The sequence below is a fragment of the Nicotiana sylvestris genome, chromosome 11, assembly GCF_000393655.2.
Source record: "Nicotiana sylvestris chromosome 11, ASM39365v2, whole genome shotgun sequence".
Taxonomy (NCBI): Eukaryota; Viridiplantae; Streptophyta; class Magnoliopsida; order Solanales; family Solanaceae; genus Nicotiana; species Nicotiana sylvestris.
The window spans coordinates 92,972,032-92,996,638 of NC_091067.1; the positions used below are offsets into that span (position 1 = coordinate 92,972,032).

General features: G+C 37.6%; 2 protein-coding genes across 2 annotated transcripts; one reads left to right on the forward strand and one right to left on the reverse strand.

The window, feature by feature from the left end:
- Positions 1-11,398: 11,398 nt before the first annotated feature.
- Positions 11,399-12,843, forward strand: LOC104239016 (protein SLOW GREEN 1, chloroplastic). The gene has a single exon (XM_009793551.2). The coding sequence runs from the start codon at positions 11,613-11,615 to the stop codon at positions 12,564-12,566; it is 954 nt and encodes a 317-aa protein (XP_009791853.1). The 5' UTR covers positions 11,399-11,612; the 3' UTR covers positions 12,567-12,843.
- A 10,124-nt stretch (positions 12,844-22,967) lies between these two features.
- Positions 22,968-23,363, reverse strand: LOC138881332 (uncharacterized). The gene has a single exon (XM_070161548.1). The coding sequence runs from the start codon at positions 23,361-23,363 to the stop codon at positions 22,968-22,970; it is 396 nt and encodes a 131-aa protein (XP_070017649.1).
- Between the last annotated feature and the right edge of the window lie 1,244 nt (positions 23,364-24,607).

Sequence of the window (24,607 nt, forward strand, 5' to 3'; positions counted from 1 at the left end):
CTTTCGGAATAGCCCGGTTGAGATCCCGGTAGTCGACACAGACTCTGACCTTCCCATCCTTCTTTGGCACTGGCATAATGTTGGCTAACCATGTCGGGTATTCTACTACCCTGAGAACCTTAGCTTTGACCTGCTTGGTGACTTCTTCCTTGATTTTCAGACTCATATCAGGTTTGAACTTTCTGAGCTTTTGCTTTACCGGTGGATACGTTGGATCGGTTGGCAGTTTGTGAGTCTCTACTGACGTACTCAGAACAGTTATGTCATCTTATGACCAAGCGAATATGTCCTCATATTCCTTTAGAAATTCTGTGTATTCTTTCTTTTCTGATGGCGATAGGTGAACGTTGATTCGTATTTCCTTGACGTTTTCTGCATCTCCCAAGTTGACAATTTCGGTCTCGTCCAGGTTGGACTTAGGTCTGTTCTCAAAGTTCTCAACTTCTTTGACAATCTCGTCAGGTATGTCATCTTCCTCTAAATCAATGTCCGTTTGTTGCGTTGTCTCATTGCATGTCACGGTCATTGGTTCATCAAGACAAGTAATAGTAATGCTGTATAAGTAAAGTAATGAGAGAAAACGATAGTAATAAGTGTTGATTCATAAGAAAAGTCAAAATGCTTTTGATAAATTGCATAACTGATTTGAACATTGAAGATCTTATTGCGGGAATGGAAAATGCGAAAAGAAAATCATTTAGTAAAAACAATGGATAATGCTTGTTTTAGCCTTGCTACCCCGAGGTATTTCGGGCTTTGATTGTCCTGATGGTCCAATTCTTGAGATGGGTCCCTCTGCTTACAGCCTGTATGGAAGGGCCTTGTAAAATAAGATGATGATACCGGAATGCACGAATTAACCTTTGGGGAGGGGAATAATAAAAAAAAACAAAATAAAAACAAAAAGGTAATCAAGTCAGTGAGGATTATAAAAAGTATTGCTATATTTAAACACATAGTGCGGGAATGTAAAACGTGTCCTAATTTGGGAACCTCTTTGTGCTCGAGGTAGGCCTAATAACAAATAGATTTGGAAAACTTCAAATGCTAAATGCCTCATTTTATTGATAAAGATAGGCGAATCTCAAAATGATACTAAATAAACAAAAAGTCACTAATGGCCATTGGCCTTATTACATTCATAAAGCGAAAACGTAAATTCCTATCTATTTGGTCCAAGAAGGACCTTCCTCAGGTTGAATGCTCTCGTTGATCAGATCCTCCAGTTTGCGTAGGTTCGCCAGTAAAAATGCCTTTGCCAAGTGTTCTCCTTAGTTTCCCTTAGCGTTCTGGCAGTCGGTGACTCTCTTCCTTACTTTTCCTTCCAATTCCAGCAGACTGTATTCCAGATATTCCAACTTTTCGCTAGCTTTGGCGGACCTCTCTTTTCACTCATTGATTTGGTCATTTGATGGAAGACTCCTCCACCAGTCTAGCAAGAGTGGGCGCATGCTAATCATACCGAAACTGGGGACCTCGTGCCTCATGTTTCTGCAAGACAAATAAGGTTAGGCCCTTACCCCCACCAGACTCGACTATTAATATCAACAATTAGCATGAAGCATTTAGTTCTCCAAATAATTACACAGAACATGATTATGTCCGTTTGGGTTTAGGGAAACCCATTGGACTTTGGACAAGGCTATCTTAAAGGATCATTACGTGGACAACATAACTGACTCGGCTAGGTTTGACCATGATACATGCACAATTTAAACAGATTAAGGTTTCTATGGTGTTTTAGACTGGTACCCTTGAGCGGATAACTCAAGGGGGAAGACACGGAACCGTCGACTGCACTGCTGATCGACTGGTTTTACCGCAAATATACCTTTCCAAATTTAGGGGTAATAATATAGGAAAAGCGCAACCACTCATTATAAGCATTGCTATAGTATTTGTTTGGCATGAGTGGAGTATGATGTTGAGCATGATTATACAATAATTAAAAGCATGTTGGAATGTATTTGCACGTTAAGAAAGTGATAAATACAACAGTTCCATAATTTAAAGCGGCAATAAAGGGAAAAAACAAAGAAGACATGTCAGTTTCGTAACTGAAGAAGGAATTAAAGGCTTAAGGAAAATTAAACAGTTAATTGCACATAAAGGGGGTACAAATTCACAAAATAATTTGAAATGGTAAAAGCCTAAAATCCCAGTAGAGTCGCCATGCTGTCGCGCCCTCCTTTTTCCCTCTTTGCATTGGAAAATTGGGTTTATGACATTTTTGGGGTAGGACAACTCATTCCTTTTGGGAACTGCGTTTGCATTTGGAGAGTCGTCACCTAATGATTTAAGGTGCATTAGGACACCTATAAGGTTCATTTCTAAGTTTGTTTGACAACCAGAGACAGGGTAAGGGCTTGAAATTATCCTAAGGGGAAGGTGTTAGGCACCCTTTAGGATCCACTAGTGTGATTTTCGGCCAGACAGTTTTTGTGAATTTTGTACAATTAGCAAATAGAAAAATATAGGCTCAAATAGTAGGAGATTTAAGTTTGAACACATAAGAGTTTGAAAAATAATTATTAAAAGGAAAATTTTGAAAAGGAGTTATAGCTCTACAAACACTTGAGAATATAAAAGGGAGGAGAGGGTCCTAGGTTTATTTACAATATGGATCACATCAATGCGATACCTGGTATGACACTCCTCAGAAAAGGGGACACACGTGGTATTAGCGCATCGGTCATCATATCCATATCTACCATTCCCACCCCGTTAAGGTATTAAAGCGCGGATTGGTCTCGACCTCTATTGCCTGCTATTACCTGTCCTATTCCTATCAATCCCGGAGGAATTTAGGACTACTATTCCTATAAGAGGGAGGTTTTTAGGCTGACTCTTGGGTTTTAAAGGTAAAAAAGGCTAAGGCGACATACAAAACACGTAGGACTGCATATTAGGGGAAACATATAAACAAATAAGGGGCCCATATATACCTTCGCAGATAATGCACATAAATGGCACGACTTAAACACAGTTAGGGTCAGAATTTAAAGTACCAAGGGAGGATGTTTTAATTGTTGAAGCAGACCATATTTATTACATAACTCAGAAAAGAAGTCCGAATCAGGTCTGCCTACTGGTTGTAGCAGTTACTAATTAAACAAAGGCGAATCCAATTTTATTAAGCAACTACCTAAGACTTGCCTAAATGTGTATTAGTGATGTCCTATAAGCATGATATCTATCACTGATTAAGAATGCAACAGAGTAGTGGTTAATTTAAACAGGTAATTCGGATCATATAGGCATGCTTTCTAGACCGTATTAATAAAAGAAGTAGGTTGCTTAAACTGATTCAAAACAGTACGAGTTAAACTGATTTTAACAATACTGGTTTTAGATCTTATAGGCATGATCTCTATTATAGCTGATTTTAATTCCTATAGGCATGGTATCTAAGTGTTAATGACTGATTTTGATCCTATAAGCATGGAACATGTAGTGAAGTAGGCAGGATTTATTTAATTAAAACGAAATTCCTATAGGCATGATCTCTATCTGCGTGAAAATAAAGCATGCAGAACTTGAATTAAAACAAAACAGATCCTATAGGCATGTTCTCTACCCTTCTAATAGCTAAAACATGCATAATTATCCCATCCCTTTTCACTAGCCAGTCCCAAATATTTGTTACAAATTATTACAGACCAAATACTGAATTACATAGGAAGCCTGATTCTAACTTCCTCTCTAAGTTATGGAATAAACCACCTCAAATGTCACTTGTTTCAAAGCCTTTCTCAGAGCTGGGTGTGTCAAAGTTCCCTAATGGTCTCAAGGGACCCCGGACAGTGCTTACACCTAGGTTTGCATAACCAGATAGAGATGAGTGTAGTGTGGAAGGGCCAGCCCTTATGCGTCCAAGTTTAGAGGGAGCTCAAGGATCCCAAGGCAAGGCCCACACAAGAGAGGAATAACCTAGGTTCTAAGAATATAGTGAAAGTGCAGAGTACAAAGATAATTTAAAACTGCATTGAAAATAGTAAGTGGTAAGGGTGATTTGAAAAAGGTAGTAATAAAACTCAAACTACACAGAATCATCAGTTACACAAAGGGATTAGGGATTTTGGGATTACAATGCATGAAGCATATGACCCCAGAAAGGGTCAGGTTTCGTCATGTACAGTAATAAAGCCGGCATGCCCACAAACCAGCCAGAGAACACAAACACATAGGGGGTTATGTGGATTTGGGATTCATAAGCCAGCAAATCACATAACAAGTGACTGACAGAGTACATACATAAGGGAAAACATTAATTTAGAAGGGGAGGGAGCAGATTACAGCATGCTTAGTAATGTAACTTGATTGCACAAACATAAACAGAAGCAGGCAAGTGTGAAGGAAATTGAAACAGCTAAAGAAACATGTTGTTGTTGATGCTTGAAGATTAACTAGGACATACCAGTAGAGAAGCAAAGTGCCAAAAGAAAGAAATAAGCAAGATTCCACAGTCTAGCTTTGGCTTTCAGCCGGCTAGACAAAGCAGTTACACAAGTAGTAGTAGAGAAAAAAAAAGAAAGTTTTGAGTGTAAGTGTGTGTTCTTGAACTCAATTGTTCGTGTCCTTGAAAGAAGAAGGGGTGGGTATTTATAATTTTGAAAACGAGTGAAGAAGAGCTAAAGTCTTAAACACAAACATGAAAACGATCACAAGTCAGAATCAATTAACACAAATGATTCCCTTTAATTAAGGAATCAATATTTAACAGGTAGTAGTAGGTTTAGTTAAGGAAAGAAATCAGTTTAGGGACAGATTGATTATTGCCATATAAGGAAGCAGTAAAAGCATGAAGTAAATAATCAAGTCTAAGTATAAAATAAGCTTATTTTGGGAAAGGGTTCAGCAAGGCAAAACATCAGAGTAAAGGAAAGGAATCAATTAATTTAAACAAGCGAGTGAAATTAGGGTTCATAAAAGAAAAACTTTTGCAATCAATCACAAGATCAAGATCAACCAAGGAAGAAAGATGATTCTGCACTTCAGTATATCAATAGAGTGAATAGAAGCATGAGACATGCGAGGCCAAACACATTAGCAAAAGATATAACACAGGCATACAGTAGCAACAGGGTAAGCTAGGATTTAGCAGTAAGAAAAATATTCGAAGCACAATAGTCGCGTAGGTCAAGTAATCACATAGAATCAACAGTGAAGAAACATAGCAACAGGTAAAGAGAATCAGAAACAAGTAAAGGTCTCACAGTAGTAATAAGTGAAAAGAAAACCCCCTTTAAGAAATTAGGGCTTCGGCGGTAGTCTAGTTAAAGAGATAAAAAGAACTCAAATCAGACAAGTTGAACAAAGAAAAGAGAGTCATAAACGAAGAACTTAAGATAAGCACACATTTAAAAAAATAATTTCAGAACTCGGATAAGACTAAAAGGAACTAGGGTTTTAAACATGCTGAAACAATTAGAAGGAAAGCATAAACAAGTAACATAGCAAAATCATGAAACAACACCAAAATCAGAGAAGAGATCTTTAAAAGAGAGGTTAAGAGAAACCCTAATCGAAAAATGAATAGTCATTTTGAAAGAAAAGTTTGAAGAACCTTCGAGAAAGCACTTAAGAAATTCATAGTAAATACAGATCTAAGGTAGATCTAAAGAAAATTGAAAGACCTTAAAGATTAGAATTTCGAAAAACCCAGAAAAGGTGAGAAGGACCTTGAAAGTTACCGATCTAACCAGGAAAGTCAAAGACCTGCCTTGAAAGGCCATGAATGGCCGGAGAAAGGTCATGGATGGCTGGAGAAAGGCCATGAACAGAAGTCGAGCAAGGACTGGACCAGATCCCTTCGAGGTCTGTCCATAAAACCACAGAAACAAACACCCAGGAGCCATGAGAAGCTGATACACATCTCCAATGGCCACGAGAGGCCATGGATTAGGCAGGGGTTAAGGTGGATTAGGGTGGGATGAGATGGCGGCGGCTAGAGTTCATGTGAGGTTTCAGAGAAAATTGAGAGAAGAGGGGATTCAGAGGTGGCGTTTGGTGAAGAATGAAGTTGGGTAAGGGGTCTTTTGGGTTTAATTATGGAAATCAACTGCCTGGATTCAAAAGGGTAGGTGGGGAATTCGGGTTGGGTCGTTTAATTAGGTTAGGGGTCGGGTTTGAATGGGATTTGGTTCGGGAAATTGAGTTTAATTTGGGGTCAGATTTAGGCTAAAATTGAAGTGTAAGTGGGCTATTATTTAAATAGCCAATTTTTCTCTTTTAAAATTATAAAAAATAGTAAATTAAATTCTGGAAATAAATTGAGATCACTAAAATGATTTGTAACATATAATTAACAATTTAAAAATATAGGGCTCAATTTTATTAATATAAAACACAATTGAATCTTAAAAGGGCCAATATTGTAATTATATGCAATTTAGCTTAAAAATACTAAATAAATTTGTAAAAATATGCAAAAATTACCTTAGCTATATCTTAGCATAAATATAAAAGTCCAACAAACGAATTACCAAAATAATATTTTTGGAAATAATTATTGGTTTTTTTGTGAATAAAAGAGGGAAATAAATTGATTTTAAAATCTTTAAAAATTATGGAAAAATAATAAAATACTTAGATATGCTTACATATGCGTATATATGCTATTTTGAAGTTATTTTGCATATTGAAAATATATAGAAAAAATTTGGGTATCAACAATGTCCTTAAAGGACATACATTTGGATATCTATTTGTAATCACTAAGTTTTTCAGTTATTTCTCTTTTTTTGTGCTTTAAGTGCTTCTAATTCTTCAGAATTATATCATTTAGAATTAGGACTAGAGTCAGATCCTAGATCACTTGTGCTACAATCAGTACCAAAATCATCCATAATTTTATTAGATTCTTTCTCACACTATACAATATTGGAAGTAGAGTAAATAGGAGGATCACATTCATCTACACTAAATAGGTTCACTACATTGAATTCATTGCATATTGACTTTTATAAATGTCTAATATCGTCATCCCCTTTAATCACATAAAACTTACCAGATGGGGCAACAATTGTAAGTTGTTGAACCCCTACAAATCCTAGCTTATTTGTGAATTCATTCACTATGTCTATGTGTGAAAGTAAGTCAGAGTCGTAACCTGTCCAAGTCTTCACCAATTTTCCTCTGTAGACAACTTTAGGCTCAGTAACTCAATCACCATCATAATTGAATATTAAATCGACTAGCACCATCTTGAATAACCTAGAAAACATAACAAAAATATACCACTTTGAAAATATTAAATAAACCATGTAAAAGTCAGAAGTGGGAAAAGGATAATTAAGGCAAAAAAAACAAAATTTAATGACAAGAGGTCCCCCGTTAAAGAAGAATCCAAAATACCCGAATACTTTAATCAGATGGCCACACAATTAGGGACCATCGTTGTTAATAAACATTAAAAAAGTGCAGAATCTTCAGACAACACAACTATTTTATTGAAAAGATAAAAAACAAACCCCACATAATCCCACAAAATCCCACAAAATAGAAAAGCTTAGACATCATCATACCTAACAATAAATAAACAACAAAGGCCTAAACCATGCAGGCAAACACTAGAAACATACAAAAAATAAGAATATATAACTGAAATTGCAGAAACATAAGTTGGATGTAGATGAAATCGAAGAGATTGGAACCTTAGAATAAAAATCCTAGAAAGCGAATATAGACTAAAAAGATGAAATACTAATAGAAATAATATAGTATAAACAAACGAATTACTTTAATTAAGGAAGGTATTACCTTTGTAGCATTTGTTGTTCAGATCGACAGTTAACAGAGAAGAGAGAGCTTAGAGAGTTCTAGAGAGTGGAAGACAAAGAAGAGAAGGTGAATGAAATGGGTTTATTTTGACTTATATTTTACGGGTTAATTGCTTTGGTATAATATTTTACACTTCTACTTTTGTAACGATTTTCTCTTGTGTTAACTGTGAAGTGTCCCGTCTTGTTTTTCTTTTTATTATTGCAGTGCTTATACTTTTCTGAACCGATGGTCTATTGGAACTAGTATTTCTATCTCCACAGGTAGGGGTAAGGTCTGCGTACACACAACCCGCCCCAAACCCCACTATGTGGAATTATACTAGGTATGTTGTTGTTATTGTTGTGAGAGATCAAATATTTGTATTTCAGAGTAACCTAGAGGAACACCGAAGATTTGAGCAAATACTTGTTCATTTCTTCTAAAAAGCTTGCATATTATTTTGGACTCAACACTTACCTTGTAATTTGTTTGACAGGCATTCGCCCCAACCCAGTGGCGTACGCAGAATTTTACATAAGCGGTGTCACCATTTAAACAAATAAAAAATTACTGTAAATTTGTACAACATATAAAAATACAACCCAAAAAAACAAAAGGAAGCAGCAGAATCCTTTCACGTTTAAACTAATTTACTGTCGCTACTATCTGCAATTGTGACTTATGCCCCTTCAGTCACGTCTATTTTGTGCATGGGCACAAAAAAAATTTAAAAAATGCTGCTGCAGGTTCGAACACGCGACCTCAAGCACAATAGCTCAGTCTCTGACCGCATGAGCTACAAGGACCACAATAATAAGCTGTGTCACTTATATTATTTAAATTGTTTCATTTCTATATTTGAATCATATATACATAATTAGTAGAATAATTCGACGAAGCTGTGTCACGTGACACCGCTTAGGCTAAGGTAAATCCGCCCCTGCTCCAACCCATGTCAACTCGAAGCACAAAGCATAATTCTTTATATCATGAATCCTCTTTGGAATAAGGTCATCGACAAAAATGGATTTGCTAAGGAAGATATACAAGGTGAAATGAGATTGTCTATCGTTCATGTTTTTTTTTTCCAAAAGAGGCAACTTTGGGTCGGGTTATGTGTAGAGGCTAAACAAGGAGGATGAAAAAAAGGAGGTAGGTCATTTTAATCCTATGAGGGCACGTGTCAGTCTGTCCAATGGAGAGGTGTATTTGAATGATAGTATAATGGTAGGGGCTGAGATGACAAAAGAGTATAACAGAGGGTATTTTTAAACCTTTTTCGATAGTACAAAGATATATTTGACCTTTTTCATATTTGAGAAACTTTTTGTAAACAATTCTACTGAATTGCCTGGTTTACAAAACTAATTTTTAATAAATAACGGGAACATTAACAACCTAATTACGAACAACTCTTAGCACTGCTTATTTTATATTCCCGCCTTTTGAATTTTTGTGGTACACTTTCATTTTAGTTTATTTCAAAAAGAATATCATCTTTTTTATAATTCCTATTTTACCTTAATGAAATAAGTTTAAAAACACACAAATTTTCTGTTGACATATTTTAAACTACAATTATTAAAAAAAAAATTAAAATTTTTCGTACCGATCAATGGGACGAAGGAAATAATTTATTATCGGGATGACCTAAGAAGGTGGAGGAGTAAGAAGAAGCAAAGACATTTTTCCCTTCTCTGGCCAAAAATTTAAAAACATGATAAACTAGAAAATAGGGAATTATTAGTATTTAGCCACTTTTTTCACACAGAAAGTTATGGACAAAATACCTCCAAAATAAGACCCAGAATTAAGTGGAGCAATCGGTGCAGGAATTCGAAAAATTTACAAGTGGAACTCTATCCTACTGTATTGGAGTTCCAAATCCAACATTGATTTATGGGGTTCTAACCTTTAAAAAATTTAAAATCCAACAATATTCATGGGGTTCAAACATTTAATGATTCAAAAAATTGTATGTTGGATTTCAAAACATGTAACCCCTAGCACCACATTCGGCGACGAAGAAGTGGACGAAAATATGCCACTTTAAACTCGCAGATTTTAGATGCCAACTACAATGAAGATTAAAACTTTAACATCACCACGCTATTCTCCAAGATTAAAGCCGCTAGTTCTCCGCTTAATTGTATTATTACCGAAACTGGTACTTGGCAAAAGACTAGAAAAAAATTGTGCTTTTTTCATATATCAATTTTACCTTGGATTATGCCGGAGAAAGAGAAGTCACAGTGTGCTCAAACTAAATTAAAATTGAATTGTTGCATTGTCAACTTCCTCGCTAGAACTAAAATTTCATATTGAAAGCTAGAATTCCAGCATAATATGCTAATATTTTCAACTCCAGAACCGTGTTCTATGATTTCACCTATACGGGGATTTATGAACTCTAGAATAGCCCCCTGGAGTTTTACTTGTAAAAGCTTCGATCTACATCATACATGCTAGAGTTTTTCGTGGCTTTAGTAGGTTATTTTTATTCAAAATATTTTTTCCGCATTAAAGTGTAGTTATTTTCTCATTACATTTTAAATACGGGCTAAACTCTAATTGCCGTTTCAAAAACTGGTCACCGTAGTTAATTTTTTACTTAAACAGGCTCCACCTGATGCAAATCGTAGCTTAAGGTTGGATTGGATTAGCATTTTGTAGGCTCTTGAATATGAAGGGTTGCGCTGGGCTGGGCTATTAAATTATCCAATCCGTTAAGGCTGGACTGGATCGGTCCAAATTGACAGCACTATGGACGGATAGGTTGGTTCGGGGATAGCGACACACCTATAATTCATTGAAAAACTACCAGCTATATCCATTTATAAGTAGCTCATTATAAAAAATGATTAATTCATAAAATATTACTAATATTAGCCAATTAACTATTTGTAGCAAAAAAATATCAAATTTTTGCTTTCTTTTGAGTGGGTGTTATTAGAATAGATTAGGTACATCTTAAGGAGCTTGAATCTCAGTTTTGGGATGATTTGGTGAAGTTTTGAGGTGGTTTGAATTAAAAATTCGAAGTAAAAATTGAACATTGAAAAAAAGATATATGTATCACACTGTGTATCATTTGTGTATCACATATATATCATATTTGTATCAAGTATGTATCACATGTATATCTATGTATTACATGCGTGATACATGTGTCGCAGAAAATTTTTTGAACTCGATTTAATTACGAATTTTGATACAAAACCAGTCCAAATCACCTTCAATCTTCCTCAAATTTTTATATTGATTTATATATATGTTTTCAATCAATTTCAACTATACTCATGGAAAAAGTTTCTTTTTTGCTTAGATTTTTGGAATATTGTATTTTTCTTTTTTTGTATTTCATCACTTTATTTGTTACCTCATCCATGAAATTTCCTTTCCGTCTTACATCTAATGTGCTAATCACGCTTACAAAAATGAAAGATGATTTTTGCATGTGATTATTTGAGAGAAAGAACCTTATTTATTTTATTTTTTAATTTTTACATGTACTTGACTAATTATTCTAAGTTTATAATTAATGACCAGAGGTAGGTAAATTGAAACCACATTTATGTATGTTTACTTAATTCATTTCATCTCTTTATTCCTTATTGCTACAAAGTCGCTCTCTTTTTCTCAAAATTGCAAAAGAGGACAAAATCAGACTCCACATTCCGTCAATTTCCTTCACGAGAATAATACAACAACTCTCACCTGCTCACCTAACCTCTTATCCTTTTCCTAATTTTGAAACTCTAAACCCTACAGCAGCACTAAAACCTACTCCCAACCCCCAAAACTCCGCCGGAGACCTTCCCATCCCCGCCGGAACCACCACCACCACCATGAACTCCACCTTGTCTCTTGGTTCATCCTTCTTCCCCTCCACAGCTAACCCCAATTTACCATCCCGTCCCTCCATTTTCCCTATCCCAACAACTGCTACTAAGACCCACAACAAAGGACTTATCCTAAAGGCATCCACCAATGCTAATTCAAACCCATTAATCTCTACCCTCAAAACCGCCAGCGTCGCCGCTGTTTTTGCCGCAGTGGCCTTGGGGAAATTCCCTGTAGCCACGCCATTGGCAAGAGCTGAAACCCCAACAGCTGTACTAGAAGAGCAACAACAGGAAGAGCAACAACAAGAAGAAGATTCTCCACTGACCCAGTTTTTAGAATCCAGTCCTGAAGCCATTGATACATTGAAAAATCTCCTCCAGGAAAAACTAGAGGCAGGGGAGGACGAGGAGAGCCTGAAAATACTGAAGAAATTATCCTCTGCCCAGCCGGAGAATACCGAATGGAAGTTCCTGACGGCAAGGTTGTTAAACGAAATGGGGAAGGTACAAGAAGCCAGGGAAGTTTTTGAAGAGATCTTATCGAAGAATCCACTCTCGTTCGAGGCATTGTTTGAGAATGCATTGCTGATGGACAGGAGTGGAGAAGGGGTGAAAGTGATTCAGAGGTTAGAGGAAGCATTAAAGATAGCTGAGGAAGAGAACAAAGTTAAGGAAGGTAGGGATGTTAGGTTTATAATGGCACAAGTACAGTTTTTGCAGAAGAATGTTGAGGATGCATTGAGGAGTTATGATGAGCTTGAAAAAGAGGATCCTAAAGATTTCAGGCCTTACTTTTGTAAAGGGATGATTTACAGTTTGCTTGATAGGAATAAAGAGGCTAGAGAGCAGTTCGCAAAGTATCGCGAGCTTTCTCCTAAAAAATTTGAAGTGGAAGGTTATCTGCAGACGCCTTTGTCGAGAATGAAGCTCTTTGGTACTGACGAGAAAGAGAGTTGAATTTAATTGAAATGGAGTTTATGGCGGTTCCAATACAGAGTTTTAAGCAACAAATGACTTTTTCGAGGAAGGTGGAAGCTATTAACTTTGGTATACATTACTTAATTTTGAATTATATGAAGAAAAGATGAAGAAGATAAATTAGGCAATGAAATAAAAGAATAGTTGCTTGAGTCTAGTTATATTCTAGACGGATTCATATATGAACATCAGCAGGTGATTTCTGCTTAGACTCTTGACTTAAAGTTACAGTCAATTTACATTACTTTCCTTTGCATGTCCTGTTGTTTTGATTAGCTAGCTGAAGTTTATTTGTGTATCCTAGGTCGAGGTCTCTGTTTATCTGTATGGGCAAGAAAGTTCAGTAGGAAAAGTTATGCTCCATAGATGAATGTTGCTCTAATTGATTATGCTAATGTATATCAATCAAACTTTTAGACCAAGGGTGTGACCCAATAAACACCACGAGAAACAAGAGTTGGAATCACAGAGGTAAAAAGAATTATGCAATTTTTCCCCATATGGACAGAGTTGCTGGTACCTGTGTTAATGCGATGATGCAGGTATTAGATAGAATAGTAGATGTGTGCGCAAGGTGGTTTAGAAACCGTTGTTATCAGAAGAATAAAATGATTCAAACATTTTTAACATGCCATAACGTCATGTCTGATCTTTGTGAATGATGTGTTTTCTCAGTGGAATTTATTTTCTGTGATGGTGAATAGGAGAATAAGAGGGAAAACAGGATAGAGCCTGCACTGAAGGTAGTTGCTCTCGTATTTGGTTTGGGTGCTTTTCATATTCCATATTACGTAGCACCACACATTTGTTTTAGAGGATCAATTGAGTTATAGACTGTTAATGAATATAGCACCGCATAACTTTATAAACAATCTTTGTGTGTTCTACTTGTGGAACGTCTGGTTGCCATTGGTGAATAGAAGAAAGGATTAGCCTTCAACTGAAGTCCATCGCTATTCTTTATTTGTTTTGGAATTTTAGAACCACTGTACAAGTTTTATGAAATATTGTATTTGTTCCATATTTCCATCCTTAGGGTTACCAAAAGTCAGGTATTTTTCCAAAATATCCTGTTTTTATCAGTACGCGAAATATCAGTTGTCAGTTTGTCATTTGAGAAGAAGTTGCTATTCTTTCCGTTCCATATGCGTTATGCATGTTATTTTTATGTTTGCCAAAATACATATCCGAAGCACACACTCTAAATTTTAAGAAAGCATCTTGGATATGATTACTCCTAAATTACTTATCAGTAGAAGGAATGACTTTCTCCTAGACGTCTGTTGCTTGAATAACAGTCTATGGTGCCTGTTCTTGCAAAAAAGAACAAGTTGAGTTGCAGAGAAGCTAGAATTCCCAACTATCTCTCTGTTAACTATTCTGCAGATTGTTGTAAGTTTATTAACTTTGAAAAACTGCATTCTCCCCACATATCTTTTCTAGCTATGTAGTTGTGGTTTAAAAATTTCTGCCAGTGACGAAATATCTCCTCCTTGGTTTTAGATAATTGTCGCCAGTGTAAACTCACCACCTTGTCTCCTCGGTTCTGAGATTGTATGGATGCTTTAAGATTCAAGATTTAACAGAAGCTTGGTTGATTATATGAGAACCATGTACGTACGACCATGCAAGGCACATGCTTGTTTTTAAATGTAATGTATGATGTGTCATGTTTCACATTAAATTACAGCCTTATGGTATACAAAAAGCTCATTCTCTTAATTTCCTCGGTCGTCACTACTTGTGGGTTTGTAGTTTTAGGTATTTGCTAGTCATAAAGGATATCATCATCTTGACTTCCTGGAAATGTGATTCAGGCTCGGGTTGTATGATTTATTCTGTATAGCAAGGCCAAGGGATTATAAAGGAAACATGCTTCTATTTAGTTTTTTTAGTGTAGTAGAGAACACTGATGTGGCTGCACTGTCATGTCCTGTGACCTACATGTGTACTGTACTCCATCGTTTAACATGATTGATTGATGATCTGTTAGCTCTGTTTTTTATTCGCGCACAGTTTAGTGCATAGATAATCTCAACTTTTTTTAACACGCGGGATAGAATTCTCAGGAGAAGATAAAAACAAAAGCAGACTAACAGGAGAAAATTGAGAGCTATTATGGACGGAGAGTGGTAATGAACGAAAATTTCATGTTAAAAAAGAAGTTACAGGTGTTCCAACAATCTCTGTATGTTGCCAATTCATGTACTCAAAATGTGTTGGCTAAGCTAATGTTACTTTGGCTTTGCTTCATCATCCAAAAGAATAAAGCCAGGCCGGTGCACAAAGCATTCCGCGTTCACGCAGGGTCTGGCCTAAAGGGATAAGATGTAGGCCGCCAACCCTAAAGAATCTCTAGGGATATGATGTGATGTAGGCCGCCTACCCTAAAGCATCTCTAGGGATATGAGGGTTACCTTCATTCTTAACTAACATAAGGTCGAACCCTGAGTACATAGTTGCTTTGTTAGGGAGTATTTTATTCGGAACTTTTCAGTAAAAAAAAAAAAGAAAAAAAGGGTTGATCTGCAAAACAGCCTGGCTACATTTGGTTGAACTACTAACCATTTAATGGTAGGAGTTGGAAGAGGAATTTTGAAGGTGCATTTCTGGTGAAGTTTTTCAACTCCTCGACTTGTACTCTCTATTTTTAACTTTCAAATGAAGAGTTCAAATACAATTTCAACTTTCACAAACTTTTTTTCAATTTCATCTTCAAATATTTTCTCTTTTAATTTCAACTTAAATATTATCCAAATGCATATTTAATTAGTGTCTGATGAAATGGAGGTTTGAGAAGAGATGAAAACCCTAATTAACGAGGGAGAAGAGAGAAGAGAAGAGGAGCATGAAGATGAATGTAACAGTAGTGAGAAATGAATGCTCTGTATTCATTACTTGTACAAGCTATGTATATATAAGGCTTTACTAACTACTCTAACCACCTCACTAACCAATCACATGTATAATTAACTAACTAACTAACTAATACACTAATCTGCTAACACATAAATAAACTAAACTACCCCTGCATTCAAGTTACATCTTTTGTCTCAACACTCCCCCTCAGACTATGTGGTAGAAAGACATCAAGTACACCTAGCTTGGACAACAAATACTCGTGTTGCACTCGTGGTAGACCTTTGTTTAGAATTACTGCTAACTGTTCCTTTGTAGCTACATATTCTGTTTGTACCAGACCATTTTGTATCTTCTCCCTTATAAAAAAGGTCTATTTCAATGTGTTTGGTCGTTCGTGAAATACTGGGTTGACAACTATTTGAATTGCTGCTTTACTGTTAGTGTAGATGTTCACGGGGAGGCCAACTTCTATACCAATGTCTTTGAACAGACCAAGTATCCACACCAATTCAGCTACAGTTGATGCAATGCTTCTGTACTCATATTCTGCAGAGCTCCTAGAAATGGTGCTTTGTTTGTTTGACTTCCAGGATATTAGGGAATCACCATACTTGATGAATAAGCCTGTTACTGACTTCCTTGTGATAGGGCAAGTTGCCTAGTCTGCATCACAATATGCAGTGATAGTGTTTCTCTATTTGCTAGACAATGGTATGCCTTGACCTGGTTGGTTCTTCACATATCTAACCACACTTTGAGTAGCTTCCAAATGTGATTTTTTCGGTTTCTGCACAAAACTGGCTTAGTGTCTAAACACTATATGCTATGTCTGGCCTTGTGACAGTTAAGTAAAGTAGTTTCCCCAGTAATCTTTGATACTGGCTGATGCCTATTAACAATCCATCATCAATTGCATTAGAGCTGCTAGTATGTTCATCATACTCCTTAGTGGTCAGTTTGTTGGTGGCTTCAATAGGTGTTGCTGTAGGTTTTAGAGCTCCCAGTCCAAGCTCAGAAATCAGCTCTAGAGTGTACTTCCTTTGGTGTATTAGAATGTCTTTTTGTGATTGATCTCGTCTAAGTCACACCTCTATTCGATGTTATGAAACGATCGATGCAATAGTAATATCCAACAAAGAGTCGGGGTCAAATTCCACAAGGAGCTATATGAATGAGGTTCAGGAGTATATATTGTGGTGAATGAGTTTGAACTATCTTAGATTGCACGTCGACAAATATGATTGTTTCTAGGTCTAAATTAAACTAAGATTGCAATACAATTAATTGAAACTAAGAGATTGTGTTTTTGTTTTTGTTTTCAAATGATGTAAAAGGCCTAGGACTATGGCCTTTACCTAGGTGTTTGCCTAACGAGTTGTAAACTTTAAAGCTTGTTTTGTTGGTCGGGGCATATTATAGCTATCAACACTCAAGTAGCCACTCAATACCTTTCGGTAAGAGAGTGATTTTGCCCAATTTGGCTTTCTCAAGTCCAAATGGGTATTGAACAAAACGGTTGATAAAATACTCAAGTTGGGTTTTACTATCTCTAGGTTCAACCCTTTAATTGGGACTATCAATCTCTTGATTTCATCCCAAATTGTTGTTAGCCAAGTTTTTCTAGACTAAGTCTCTCTTTCTCAAGTAGAGACCAAGTCAAATATGCATGAACTAATGTTTGCAACCATTAATTCTACAAATAAAAGTAAGAACAAGGTTAAATAATAAACACCCAACCATAAACAAGCCATAAAATTAAACACTAGGTTTACACACTAGGGTTGGGTCACAACCCAAGTTAAAAATCTAGCTACTCATAATGGGTATAGAAGAAAACAATGTAGAACAGATGATAAAACTCATATTAAAAGATAAAAATCCAATGTTAAATCACCAAAGTAAGCTAAAGTGGCCTAAACCAGTAAGGAAAAACAACTACGGGAGTTTTAATATTCAAAACTTGACCTAATTTCGTGAAACTAGTCTATTTATACAAAGCTGAAAATTTCGGACAAAAATGCCCTTTCGGAGGTTCTGCGGCCGCACAATTCCATGTGTGGTTCGCACTTTTCTTCAGACATGACATGAGTGGAATTTGCGGCCGCACAATTCTGGAATGCGGACGTATCTCTTATGTTCTGTAGTCTGCAAAAATCCTGGTTCGGCCGCGTGGCTGACTTCTGCGGCCACACAATAAATGTGCGGTCCGCACTTCCTTTGAACTTCATATGCACACTCTCTGAACTTCTGCTCTTAGGGTAGCTTCTGTGGCCGCACAATAATTGTGCGGTCCGCATATTGCACTTGGTCTCTAATGGATTTCTTTCACAATCTGCGTCCGCAGATGGAATTCTATGGTCTACACTTGAGCTTTTGTGCCTATTTTTGTCCTTGAGTTCAGATCACTCCTTCTTGAGTTGGATTTCATCTCTGTGGCTCATTTTACAATACTCATGCAATTAAGCATATTTCATTAGTTTTGGCGAATATAATTAAACACTTTTGGACTAAAACGAAAGTAAAAAAGCGCTAATAAGTAGTCAAAATTCCCACTTATCAACTCCCCCAAACATAAGCTTTTGCTTGTCCTCAAGCAAATAAGGTAATTCTTACCTCCACAAGTTAAGAGCTATTCCAACTAATCTAAGGTGTATCAAACACACATCAATTGGGACCAATAATTACCCACAACACTTATGAATTATCAACAAGGCAATGATTTGAATTTTATGCACCAATAGTTCTAATGTGACACTTGAGCATCAAGAGTTGACTTTATTCATCAAGGAAGCTCGCTCTTTCATGTAGGTCATTGTGGATCCCAAACTCCTCCTCCTCTACTCTCCGCTAGCATATCTCACTTAAGAATGTAGCATCCAATTCAAGGATTTGTGAAAAGTTCGCTCATCGATCTCAAAAGAATGTCACAAGTACGGCTCTAAGTACCATATGCTTGCCCCTCATGTAAATCACCATTAATGTAAGTTCACTCGACTTGAAATCACGTAGGGATTTTTCGGAATGTAATAAAGGCTTTTGGACTAAGGTAGGTTGTTGGAATAGAACGGGTTCATCTTTCCTTAAACACTCTATTTTTTCTTTTTGGCTCATGTTTTGCCGACTGTTTGAGGCATTTTCTTTTTCCTTAGAGGAACTAGAGAGACTTAACATCACTCTTTCTTGGTCATGATATTCATTCTCCTTCTTTGTTTTCTCCATATTTTGCATCATTACTTTTCTTTGAATCTCTTCAACTCCTCAACTTATTCAGTTTTTTTTTTGCATTTTTCTTTTGTTCTTTCTTTCTTTTTCTTGCCTTTCCTTTTCTTCATTTCTTTTCTCTTTTTTTGCCTTGATACCACTTTCAAACTCCTCGTCTCTCCCGCAATCTTATGTTTTAGCCAATTGTTTCTCAAGAGAGTTAAGGAAAGCTCGGGTGCCAAAAGAGAATCACTACAAAACGGGCAACGGCTTGTAACGTGGTTATCAAATAAGAAAGGTCTTAGGCTCAAATGGGTTGCTAGGGATAGCAACATTGGTGGGCCATGGGAAATTTTAAGCGGGTCAAGGAGAGCCTACAATCACTTCTCAAACCAAGTAAAACTTAAAATTTCGCCTAGAAATACATTTGGGGCAAGTTCTAGACCCTTCACAAGGGTACTTGGACTTGCAAAAAAAAAATCTCACTTCTCACACAGCTGGATTGTTAAAGAGGATAGAGTCGAGGTCCCACAACAACCATATTCATGATTGAAAATCACTAATGTTTCGACCGAATCACTCGATGATTACTTAAGTCAACACAAGAGTCTAAAGGTCACTAACTAGAGCTATTTCTTTTCAAGAACTTGTTTTTAATCATAAGTACGTAGTTAAGTGTGTTGGTACGCTTGACTCTTCTAGTTTGACTCAATTAGGTCCTCTTATTCATTATTACTATTATTCTTACCTAAATATCAAAAACGGACTCAATCCCTTAAGAGGGTTGTCACACCATCCATCATTGGGAAGAGTCACCCGGTTGGCACAAAAACCACCTTTGGAAAGAACCGTGACATTAAGAAAACCAAAGACTCACTTAAACATGAAAAGAAACTACTAAATTAAAAAGAAGCTATTAAAGCAAATAAGAAGCTATTAGACTAAATATTGACTACTAAGATAGCAAAATAAAGAAGCTATAAAGTAAACTATAGAAAGCATAAATGAATATACAAAATGAGAGAGGAAGAAAGAAAATATATACATCAATAAAGAGAGAAGAATATGCACATAAATAAAAAGGAAAAGAAAATGTTATCAGTTATCACAGGCCAATGTCAAATGTCATCAAATCAAATAAACTCCACCCTCTCTTCCCGAATAAGAATAAGCATTGTCCCCAATGCTTAACAAAATAAAAACAAGGAAGGGAAAGAATAGAGATGACTCCCTATGTGGTCTTCGTGTCCATAGCAGCATCACCTTTCTCAGGCTCCTCCAACTGGATCTCATCATCCTCTGCTCGGGGAGTAGCTGGGTTGGTGAACATCACCGCTCAGCAATGTGGGTAGCAAGGTCTGGCTCCTCAGACTGGCTAGCTGGTTCTTCTGGTGCTACTGGAGCTGTCTCCATCAACAAATCAAATGGAAGGTCACCAGTTGCTGCTATCCTAGTCACCTCTCGTCTCAACCTGTCAAATGACTTCTTTGAGGCCGGGGATTTCCTTATCTTCTTCACCTGCTTCCCAAGCTCCTCAATTGCTGTTCCATGTGCCACCAGGATGTCCATGATGGTCTTCTGGTTCTCCATAATCTTCTTCAAAGTGTCATCCACTATGGGAGAAATCTAGGGTGCTGGGGTAGAAGACTGTGCTGCAACCACACTAAATAGGTCAGACAGCTTTGCAGTAGTTGTCTGCATCTAGTTGTTGAGACTTGCAGTGCAGAAAGTGGATGAGCTGGTGTAGGCACTATCTTTAGAGTAGAAGTGGATGAGACTAATGTTGATGGCCCAGAAGATGGAGGTGGAGGAATGGCATTTGTACTGCTAGAAGGACCGACTGCAGTGGTAGGCATGTCAGTTGAATCTGTAGCTACCACAGAAGGCTCATCAGACTGGCCCACGGTAGTAGTCGGCTGACCCTTGTTCTTTGGGTTCCTCGGGTCCTTTAGGAAGTACCATGTGAAGGGCTTCTTTGCCCAAACTTTTGTGTCAAATTGCTTTGACTCCACTCCTGTATCCGTAAGATACTATGTAATGGTGTTGGGATATGGGTAGGAGCTATCACCCTTCCTGCCAACCAAATACATGTTGACCGACATAATGGCACCCACATTGATTGGGTACTCGATCATGATGGAGGACACAAGAACTACCTTTGGGACTAGTAGATTGTTCTCATTCTGGCTTGGGTCTATTCTATTGCACATAAAGGTCTTCCACCCTTTTGCTTCAAAGTTGAGGGTGTTCCGCTGAATAAGAACCCCTGCTGTGATCCATGGTAGTGGTGGTCCTAGAGTTGCCAAAATCTCCGCTAGCCATGGGCGAGCTGCATCACCCAGTGCAAACTTCTCCAAATATTGCATCGGCTCCACATCCTCGAGCCCCAAATATGTATTCAGGGATGTTTGATCAAATCTGAGTTTCAAGTTCCTCACTTTAGTCACCTTAGTCCCCTTCTTGACATGCGCCACATTGGTGTAGAATTTTTGGACTAAGTGCTCCTTGGAATCCACCACGCTTTGAGTGAACCATGTCCATTTTTTTCTCTCCCAAAGCTGTCTTGCCACATTCAGGTTGTATTTGTCCAAATCTTTCAAAACAAACTGGCACTCAACTGTGAGCGATCTCTGAGGCCACCACTCTCGGAACCTGTTGAAAGCAGTCAGGCTCATGAATCTGTCTTCTCAAACCTCCTTCTTCTTCGAACTCTCAAGTCTGGTAACTCGGGTATCACCCCCTTGATTGTCATCCGGAACATCATCATCATTATCAACTGTAACTGAGGCATTGGAGGCATGTGAGGAAGAGGGCTCTGAACCCTGACTGTCATCTTCTGAACCCTCAGAAGTGCTTGCTGAGGTGGAAGGCTCATCCCGGAGCTAAAACCTCCCCGGAAGTTGCCTTGGCTGAGACTGTGCATCAGGTTGTTCTTGCAGTGAATTGCCCTCTAATGCTTCCCTAGACGGGACATACGAACTAGATTCAGCAGGTTCCGGGGTTCTCCTGGCTGTCGCTTTCTTAGCTATCACTCTTTGCACGGAGAGTGGTAGGTTACTCTTGCCTCGGCCTCATGAGGATTCACCCCTCCCTTTAGATGTATCATATCGTCCCTGTGATCTAACCATTTTCTGCAATACATAGAAACAAAGATCAGTTATAGTTCAAACTCATAGTATCAGACAGTTGTAGATAGTTGCAGACAAAGCCAGATGCAGGGTAAAGAAGTGAGGTCCACACATTTTCAGTGCGACCGTAGATGGGAATGTGCGGACCACACAGTTGAAGTGAGGCCCGCACAATATTCGGTGAGACTGCACAATTACATATCAGAACTTACAACTATCTAAAGAAAGAGAAATGCTTGATCTGCGGCCGCACATAATTTTTTGCGGCTGTAGTTCAATTTCTGCGGACCACACAATTTGGAGTGCGGACCGCACAATCAATTCACGCGAAATTTCCTTAGATTAACAATCTGCTGACCGCACAATTCAAAAACAAATCGGGCAGAACTTAGGGTTTATAACTTTAAGCATAAATTGGACATGGTAATACCAATTAAACATGATAAACAGTTTACCGATCCCCCAAATAGCAAATAGGAAGTTACCTACACAAATTTAAGCTCACATGATGATGAATTTGACATTAGGTCTAAAGATACTAAACTAATTGTGAGCAAAATTAAGAAAATTGAAAAAATTCAAAGATGAATTGAACATACCGGTAATGAAGTGATACTAAGGAAGAATCAAGATAATGAATTGAGTGACAGGTGCGTGAAACAGATGAGTGCACTATTTTTGCCTTTGCTCTAAATTTTAGAGAATGTAAAGTTTCAACAGTAGAGAAGGGTACTATTTATACTAAACACAATTTTCCCAAGGTTCAAGAGACGAGTGCGGCCGCACGATTTTATGTGCGGTCTGCACTCTTTTACCTAAAGAACATGTTCCAACACATTTTCTTGTGTGGCCGCACTTTGGCCATTTCTTTGATAGGCAAACTTCAGAGAGTGAACTTTTTATCATCCAGTTTTTCGGTCCACACAAAAATTGTGCGGCTGCAGATCTCTTTCTACTGTGGCACTCAAATTTATGTGGTTCGCGCAATAAATGTGCAGTCATTACTTTTACCATACTTAGCCAATTTTTCTGAGTATAGTCCCTACAAAGCACACTCATTCCTGCAGCACACTTCAAAACCAGTTAGCACAAAAGAAGACATACAAAGAAGAAAAAAAGAAAAAGATATACGGGTTGCCTTCCAAGAAGCGCCTGATTTAACGTCGCGATACGACGCAGATTTCCATTCTCAGTTGAAGTGAAGAACTGCCACGACGTGGACATCATCAACTTTTCCCAGATAATGCTTCAACCGGTGACCATTGACTCTAAACACCTCATAATTTTTATTTTTCAAGTCCAATGCACCAAAGGGTTTCACACCCACAACCTCAAATGGGCCAATCCATTTAGACTTCAACTTTCCCGAAAACATCCGTAACCCAGAATTGAACAACAACAAAAGATCACCTTCTTTAAACTCCTTGTTCCAAATGTACTTGTCAGGGAGGTACTTCATCTTCTCCTTGTATAAGGATGAACTTGTATATGCATGGTACCAGAACTCATCTAGCTCATTCAATTGTGCCACCCTTAAGTTGGCGGCGACATCCCACTCAAGATTCAACTTCTTCAAAGCCCACATGGCTTTGTGCTCAAGTTCTACCGGAAGATGACAAACTTTCCTGAACACTAACCGTTATAGAGACATTCTAATCGATGTTTTGTAAGACGTCATATAAGCCCACAAAGCATCATCAAGTTTCTTTGACCAATCCGTCCGGTTGGCATTCACTGCTTTAGACAAAATACTCTTGATTTCCGGTTAGAGACATTCACTTGACCACTTGCTTGAGGGTGATATAGGGTCATGACTTTATGAGTGACACCCTACTTGGAGAGTAAGGTATCGAAAGCTTTGTTGCAAAACTGTGATCCCCCATCACTTATGATAGCCCTTGGAGTACCAAATTTTGTAAAGATGTTCTTCTTCAAAAATGCCACCACACTTCTCGCTTCATTGTTGGGCAAAGCAACGGCCTCAACCCATTTGGACACATAATCAATCACGACCAAGATGTAAGTATTTCCACAAGACCTCACGAAAGGATCCATGAAGTCAATACCCCACACATCGAAAAGTCAATCTCTAAGATGGTGATGAGGGGCATTTCATTTTTCTTTGTGATTCCACCGTCCCTTTGACATTCATCACAATACTTGACAAGATCACTAGCATCCTTGTAGAGAGTGGGCTAATTGAAATAGCAACTTAATACTTTGGCCCCTGTTCTTGCTCCACCATGATGACCACCATAAGGCGAATAATGACAAGCCCCAAGAATTTTCATTTGTTCCTCCTCTAGTATACATCTTCTAATCATACCATCTGTACATATTCGGAAAAAGTATGGTTCATCCCAATAGTAGTCTTGAAAATCCCGTTTGGGGAGAAATTCAAAAATAGCCATATTTACAAGTGGTCATTCAAAAATAGCCACAGTTTCAAAAGTAATCGAAATTTAGCCACTTTTCATGTAAAGATAAATCTGAACGAAAATAATGTTCAAAATTCGAAAAAATACTCCAGCATAATATACTGGAGTTCCAGTAAATTATACTAGAACTCCAGTCTAATATACTGGAGTTTAGTATAATATACCGGTCCAATATAATATACTGGAGTTTGGAGCACCGGTGCTACAGTCTCCAGTATATTATACTGGAACCAGCAAAGTATACCGGTCCAACATAATATACTGGAAGTTCATATACAGGTGTACCGAACTCTAGTATATTATGCTAGATCAGTCTCTTTTTCAGCAAAATAGTAGCTATTTTTCATTGACTTGGCAAACATTGGCTATTTTTGAATGACCAGTCCGAAAA

What these genes read in the sequence shown, in the direction of transcription:
- LOC104239016 (XM_009793551.2), top strand. Translation starts at nt 11,613, where the DNA reads ATGAACTCCACCTTGTCTCTTGGTTCATCCTTCTTCCCCTCCACAGCT.
- LOC138881332 (XM_070161548.1), bottom strand. Translation starts at nt 23,363, where the DNA reads ATGTGGGCTTTGAAGAAGTTGAATCTTGAGTGGGATGTCGCCGCCAAC.